We start from the raw sequence: 7,109 nt of genomic DNA on the forward strand, positions 1-7,109 counted from the left end.
AAGTGAGACATACAATTTAAAAAATACGAATTTTATGAAAACAATCCAGTAAATTGTAAAAATACACTAACCTCACAGATGTTACAGTTTTCACTTTGTGTTTTTTTATATTAATTTGCATTCTTGTCCATGCTTTTGATAAAATTACTCATTTAATTATGCATCTTATCCGAGCTCCCCATTTCTAATCTCACAATACCAATAGCAATATTATTTTACATTTCTGGGAATTGATCAGTACCTCCTTTTCCTTGATTTTTCGTTCATCGCTCGTATTTGTATTTAAAAATTTACTAAAATAGTTAACTTATACTGAACAGCACCTGATTGGCTATATGCTATGTCAGTATTTGCATGGTGACTGAAATCAAATTGAAAATGAAACACTTAGAATTTCAAGAATTGAAGAAAAGAATAAAAAAGATACTTTGCGAGAAGGCAAACACAGTTGGGTTAAACCATTCAATTCAATAAAAAGTTCATCCATCCATTTTCCATCCCGCTGAATCCGAACACAGGGTCACGGGGGTCTACTGGAGCCAATACCAGCCAACACAGGGCACAAGGCAGGAACAAATCCCGGGCAGGGCGCCAACCCACAATAAATGTTAAATACAAAGTGCAAATTAAAAAAAATAGCTAGAGACCTTAAGCTAATCCTGCTTTTCAGGCCCAGGCTTGTCTATGTTTGAATTTGGAGAGCGATATTAATCATCAGGAACTTTATGTTTTGGCATATTCAATCAAAGGAACTAGATAAAAGATTGGACTGTTTCACATAACAAAAACCCATAAATCAAGGACGCTCTGATATTATGAATCAGAGCAATTAAGGTCAAATTTGAAATATATTCAATTCAAAAATATCTCCCATGGAGTACTCTAAAATAAACATATACAAGACTTTCTGTTCTCTCTGAACAATAAATGGAACTCAATTTCCTAAACTGTCAGCATTCCACGGATTTCTAAAATCTGATGAAGCCAGCAAATGACTATCTCCATATTTCCAACATGAGTACAGTACAGGATGCTAGTTTACCAAAACATCTGCAAGATGTAAAAGTCTTTTTCAAAGCCCTAAATGCATGTAAAAATATGTAAGAACTTTGGTGCAGTGTTTAACTGTTGTCTGTGCTGGCTTTAAGAACTTGAATTTTAAAAGCACAAAGCTTGAATATTTGTAATTCACCCAAAACCAAATGAACTCCCCAGACCAGCAGGTGTAACTTAGCCACAAAATTTTACCAGTTAATTAATTTGTTCGTGAGGGTCAGCAACTTTTTTTTTTCTTTTTTAATCACAGACACACCAAAATTAATATCTCCAAAAACGCTCAAAAAGGTTCTAGAGTCAACGAAACATGATTTTCTGTTGAAAATACAAAGTGAGCATTTTAAGGAGAACATTTTCCTTCATACATGGAGGAAGTATATCTATTTTCATGTATTTTTATGCATAATTAATGATTAAACAAACAAAGGAATAATGCTTTGAACAGATCCTTAACATATTTGCCTACATCATTGTTTGGTTTCATAATGCGAGTATATGAATCTTTACAATTTCAGTTAATGAACAAAAATAGACCAAAAGTTAATGAAAATGTAAGAACATTAAATGAAAACAAACTAGCAACAAGAAATGTCAACTACAAAAAATGGTTACAAACAGACCATTTTAGTAATAATATAAAAAAGAAAAAAAATGAACTGAAACAGTGTCATTACTCTGTATAGCTAAAGAATCATACAGAACATAGGTTGATAGAGCAGATTCTTCATTCCCATTGAAACATCAAGCATCCTTCCCTACCTGCAGATGCCAATGTTAGTGTGAAATAGTATAAGGATATCCCATAAAACAGGGCAATTAAATGTTTTTGGTTTAAAAGCAAAAATTCCTAACAGTTTGGTGCGCTTTAGAGTTAAATTAATGATAGCTAAATCAACACAATTGACTCAATGTGTGATGATCAGTAGATCTGCGCAATTGTATCTGTCTTCTTTCAGCTGCTCCCATTAGGGATTATATACATATAACATTTTGAAATCCCTTTAATCTTAAAAAGCAACTAGAACCAGGACTCCCATGACCAAATCAGACACAAGGCAAGAAGTAACAGTGAATAAGGCACCTATCAAACTTGGGGCTCACTCATGCGTAAACCCCACTGGATCAGTTTTGGAATTACCAATAAATTTAATATGCATGCCTTGGCATAAAGGAGGAAAACCAGAGGAAACTCATCACAATGACCATTTCTAGATAAATAGACTTTATTAATCCCAAAAGGAAATTCACAATTTCTAGATCTTTGAAGCAGCAGTGCTAACCTGTGTGCCACCCCTCCTCTGCATGTTATACTTGGAATACATGATCACAATAAAAGCTATCGTATAAAACATGACACAGGAACTTTAATCCACTAATTTCAATTTCCCTAAAGCAAAAATTAACACATCTGGCAATATTAAATTATTTACTTAGAACCACATACTTTTCTGTTTCCTGCCTTGTGGCCAGTGCTGCCAGTTCAGGGCTCTGGTTCCGGTGGCTTAAAATATTGAAGTGTTTTAAGAAAGTCTAACAATGTTATTGCTTAAAAGGTGCAAACTTGAAATGATGATTTAGGAAAGCTTAGTAAATATTCCAAGGAACAAGCAAAATACTAAAACGCCTAACTCAATGGCAAGATATACCTGTTATTTTTAAGGAAACAGTGAAATGTACTACTTGGCATAATGGAGTTCATGGATTAAAGAAGCTTCATATACAAGTAAATCTCTTCTTGAAACAAAACAAGTCTGAACAAAACAGTTACATATTAAAAAAAATAAAGCAAGGATAACAAAGGTAACATGATGTAGATATGCCATTTAGGGCGAGGGCAAGGCCAAAGGAATTTTCAGTATAAGCTGTAAGAATAGGCCTCATTTAGCTACTTTTCGAATTAGGTGCCAATTACTACTCTACTACAATGCTGACTGTTTTGAAAGGCACTTTGTAATACTGCTCACTATGAAAGAAAACAAAAAACTTCAGCAGAAAATATATTTTCTCTCCAGCAATTCCACTGTTAAGCCTACATTTCTTGCATCAGAGGTATTTCTGAACATGAAACAATAACCTGCTTAAGTCACATGTTGCTCAATTCACACTTAATTTAATAAAAACGGAAAAAGTGCATTTAATCGAGCACTGTGCATATCCTATTTGGAAATAACTGAAAAGTCAGGGCTCAATGGTTCTTTGGTGTAGTATTGGAGGACAAATGTAAAGAATGATCTGGGACAATTGTGATTTGCAGTTAACCAGAATAAAGCTTCTACCTACTTAGTGCTGCAAAAATGAACTTCATGTAAGATGCTCTGAAAACTTCGTCTAGATATTTTCATCAAGCACTGGCAATCCCAGTTTGTAATGTTCAACTTGTCAAACGATCTGCCGTCACTGCCATCCCCATAACGATTCTGCCGTAGTTGTAGGCAAGAACATTAAAAGTACCTAAACGCACAGATGTTTCAAAAAGGTACATCATTAGTTATGACTTTTGCACCGTTCTTGCTGCGTAAGGGACAACCAACCCTACTCTGACGTGCAGCTTCCCTATGATGGGGAAACATAACGGGCTCTCCTAACACGAATAGTCTAGTCTACTACCAACATCCGAACAAGCAACGCACTTGTGATCGCAAAAATAGTGCATGAATTATTAATCTGTCTTCATCAGTTCTTGCAAGCTCTTCTTCACGGGGACACGGTTCTCCTCCTCCACTACCACCTCCTCCAACGCACTCAACTGATGAGCAAGAGCGCATCTCCTTCCTCCTCATCCAATACTAGGGCTGTAACATTTTAAATGCAAGTATGTGCCACAAGAAATGGACACCCGCATTCCGGCTAAACTTTCTCAAACAGGGAAAGGGCGCTCCCAAGAAATAAATGCGAGTACCTAGCTGTCTGGGCGTCTTCCCGCGCCGGTGTGCAGCTCCTCACAAGAGGCAAAACAAGGCTAGCTTTGAATAGTCTTACCTGCCATGGTGTTTAATGGTATGCCTGTAAATGGTGGTGGCCTACTCTTTCCAGCTGGGCCACACTGTGAGATGTAGATGCCGTTTCTCAATGAGGATGGAGGTGGATTGTAAACCCGGCGCACAGCTGCTTTCCGCCCGCTATCTTACTCCCTCTCTCGCTCTACCACCCCTCTCTCCACTTTCAAAATGGCGTACCCGCCGCCTCCTCCCGTACTGACGTCATACGCACACCTCGACCAGAGCGGGAGGGCCGTTTGGATGACGTCACGCACTTCTCACTTCTGTCCAGCCTCTCAGAGACCGGGCTACGTTTCAAGCTAAGCTAGTTAATGAAAAGCATAAAATGGTGCTCCACCTCGTGAAGGGTTTGATATATATTTCTCATTTGTAATTTCTTTGCAGAAACAGTATTTGCAAATTTCAAAGCGTTTAGGATATAAAACGTGTTTAAGGCCTACAAATTGTATTCAAGTGCGGCTAGTGGGTCAAAGAAATAGATGGAAAAATATACGCCTACCTAGTTTTGATTCCTCTACGGAAAAGTCAAGTGGCATTTTCAGCAGGATGCTTCAAGGAGCAAAACACAGCTATGCCAAACATATTAATACATTATTCCTGCAGTAATTTGAATTAACTCCAAATTAGTAATTAAACTATTCTAACAACCTGACTAGTAAAACGTTAGGTCTGCTTAAAACATATTAATGAACTACCCACATTATAAACTGCACTTCTAGAAACTGCATTCGTTTTCTGATATTACTTTAAAAGCAAATTTTAGACACTGTGGAACTATTGCCAACTAAAGATTTGCTAAGTTAGATCATTGCCAAAGGATAATACTAAAGTTATATGGATTCAGCCAAACCAGACCTCAGAATTGTTTTGTCACAGTGTTTCTGAAATTGTCACCCTCTAAAAGAATGTACTGTATGTTTTTTTGGACAAGCTGTTTTTAGTCAGGGGGCACGGTAACGCAGTGGTAGCACGGCTGCCTCGCAGTAAGGAGACCTGGCTTTGCTTCCTGGGTCCTCCCTGCATGGAGTTTGCAGTTTTCCCCATGTCTGTGTGGGTTCCCTCCGGGTGCTCCGGTTTCCTCCCACAGTCCAAAGACATGCCAATCAGGTGCATTGGTGATCCTAAATTGTGCTTGGTGTGTGTGTGTGTGTGCCCTGCGGTGGGCTGGCGCCCTGCCTGGGATTTGTTCCTGCCTTGTGCCCTGTGCTGGCTGGGATTGGCTCCAGCAGACCCCCATGACCCTGTGTTAGGATATAGCAGGTTGGAAACTGGATGTTTTCAGTCAAAACATATTTTAGTCACTTAATTAATTATGTGAATTAATTCTAATTACAATTGCTTGTCATTCGCATATGAATGAAAATGAATACTGTACATCTTTTGGTGTTTTGTAAAGGGAAAGTATGAAGAGAAAAAAGATTGTGTCTGTGATCTCTGAGGGACAGCATATCTTATTGTAGACAAGAACAAATATAAAATATAAGATTCTATTACTAACCTATAAACTTCAAGTGGTCTTGCAACAGACTGCATCAATAATCTCCATCAGTATGTTCTTGTTCTCCCACTACAGTAAAGTCAATTCTGTCATTTCTGTGTTCCAAACTAACCTGTGCTTGATGGAAGACAGAGCCACAAGCTCTGCTGCACCCAGACTTTGGAACGGCTAACGTAAATTATGAGATCAGCTGACTTGATTCATTCTTTAAAAGAAAAAAAAACAATTTAACTTGACTTGTTCAAAAAGGCATATCATTTATCCTGACAGTGTGACTCTTCTTTCAGTTTATCCTCTCTATCCAGGTGCTTAAAATGATTTGCATTTGTATCACAAATTCTGTTATTTGTTTAGGGTTGTCTTGTAGTATTTTGCATGTTTATTCTACTTTATTGTCTCTTATTCTGATTCAAAGCTTTGTGTTTTTATTTAGTGTTTTATGTACAGTAGATATTATCTATTTCCAATGTTGTACATGCTCCATTGTTCATTTGGAATTTCTGTGAAGTGCTTTGAGAATGGGAAAATTGCTATATAAATGACATCTTGTTGTTCTTCTTCTTCTTTTTATTCTTCTCTTTTCGGCTGCTCCCGTTAGGGGTTGCCACAGTGGATCATCTTTTTCCCTATCTTCCTGTCTTCTGCATCTTGCTCTGTTACACCCATCACCTGCATGTCCTCTCTCACCACATCCATAAACCTCCTCTTAGGCGTTCCTCTTTTCCTTATTATTATTATTATTGATGAACTCCACCCCTCAATCATTGTCTATGTACTGTACATGTGTCAGTTCTGCTTGTTAAAAGTTTCTCTTTGTTTTTTGTACAATTTTCATTTTATGTAAATCGTCACTTTTCCTCAGCTCCCTTTCTTTGCTTTTTGTTCATATTTTTATATTATTTGCAATTTTGCCCAAGTCCATTTACCTGGAATTATAGGTTTGCAGGGTCATTATCGTCACTGTATGTTATGCCAGGCAGTCCTATACTGTACATTCCACTCATGTTGTTCAGCTCCCTTGTGCTTCCCTCTAGCAAGTATTTTGTTCTTTGATCATTTTTTTTATTATGACTTTTGTAAGTTCTTTGTTTTGAATGTTTCCTTGCTTCCCTGATTTGGTAGATTTAAATACTAAATATCTATGCTTGTATTTATTTGGGCTAAGTGTTTACTGGTTCCCCTGTCCCTTAAGTGATTTTTGTAGGCACCAGGCTGTTTGAGGGTATAGTCATTGAGGCCTGCTTGAAGTAGTCAGGCCTTTTTTTGCAGTCGTGGGCACAGAAATGAAACTACCAATGAGTGTCAGCAAAGCTGACATCTGGTGGAAGTGTAATAGCATAAAGAGCACTTTTAGAACAGTGGTTAGAAACTTCAGTCCTGGAGGCAGCCGGTTTTCATCCCAACCTGTTTCATAATCACTTGGTCACTTTACCTTAAATTGATCTCATTGTTTAATTAACTAGTCTTTTATTTTTTTATCTTATTATGCATTCAAAAAAGTGCAGTGGTGTGAGATTTACATTTACAATAAATTTACAAACATTTTTTGTCATTTT

At 37.4% G+C, this 7,109-nt stretch overlaps 1 protein-coding gene across 2 annotated transcripts in view; it reads right to left on the reverse strand.

Annotated features, from left to right (window-relative positions):
- The window catches only part of ppp2r2ab (protein phosphatase 2, regulatory subunit B, alpha b), a 229,745-nt gene extending 225,496 nt beyond the window's left edge, over positions 1 to 4,249 (reverse strand). The window contains exon 1 of one of the 2 annotated variants that reach the window (XM_051923506.1): positions 4,036 to 4,247. In XM_051923506.1, the coding sequence (XP_051779466.1) occupies positions 4,036 to 4,042 (7 nt within the window). In that variant the 5' untranslated portion in view covers positions 4,043 to 4,247. Of the gene's footprint in view, positions 1 to 4,035 lie in introns of both variants that reach the window. The other variant, XM_051923509.1, reaches the window with a different exon arrangement.
- Between the last annotated feature and the right edge of the window lie 2,860 nt (positions 4,250 to 7,109).

The sequence above is a fragment of the Erpetoichthys calabaricus genome, chromosome 1 (assembly GCF_900747795.2).
Source record: "Erpetoichthys calabaricus chromosome 1, fErpCal1.3, whole genome shotgun sequence".
Taxonomy (NCBI): Eukaryota; Metazoa; Chordata; class Cladistia; order Polypteriformes; family Polypteridae; genus Erpetoichthys; species Erpetoichthys calabaricus.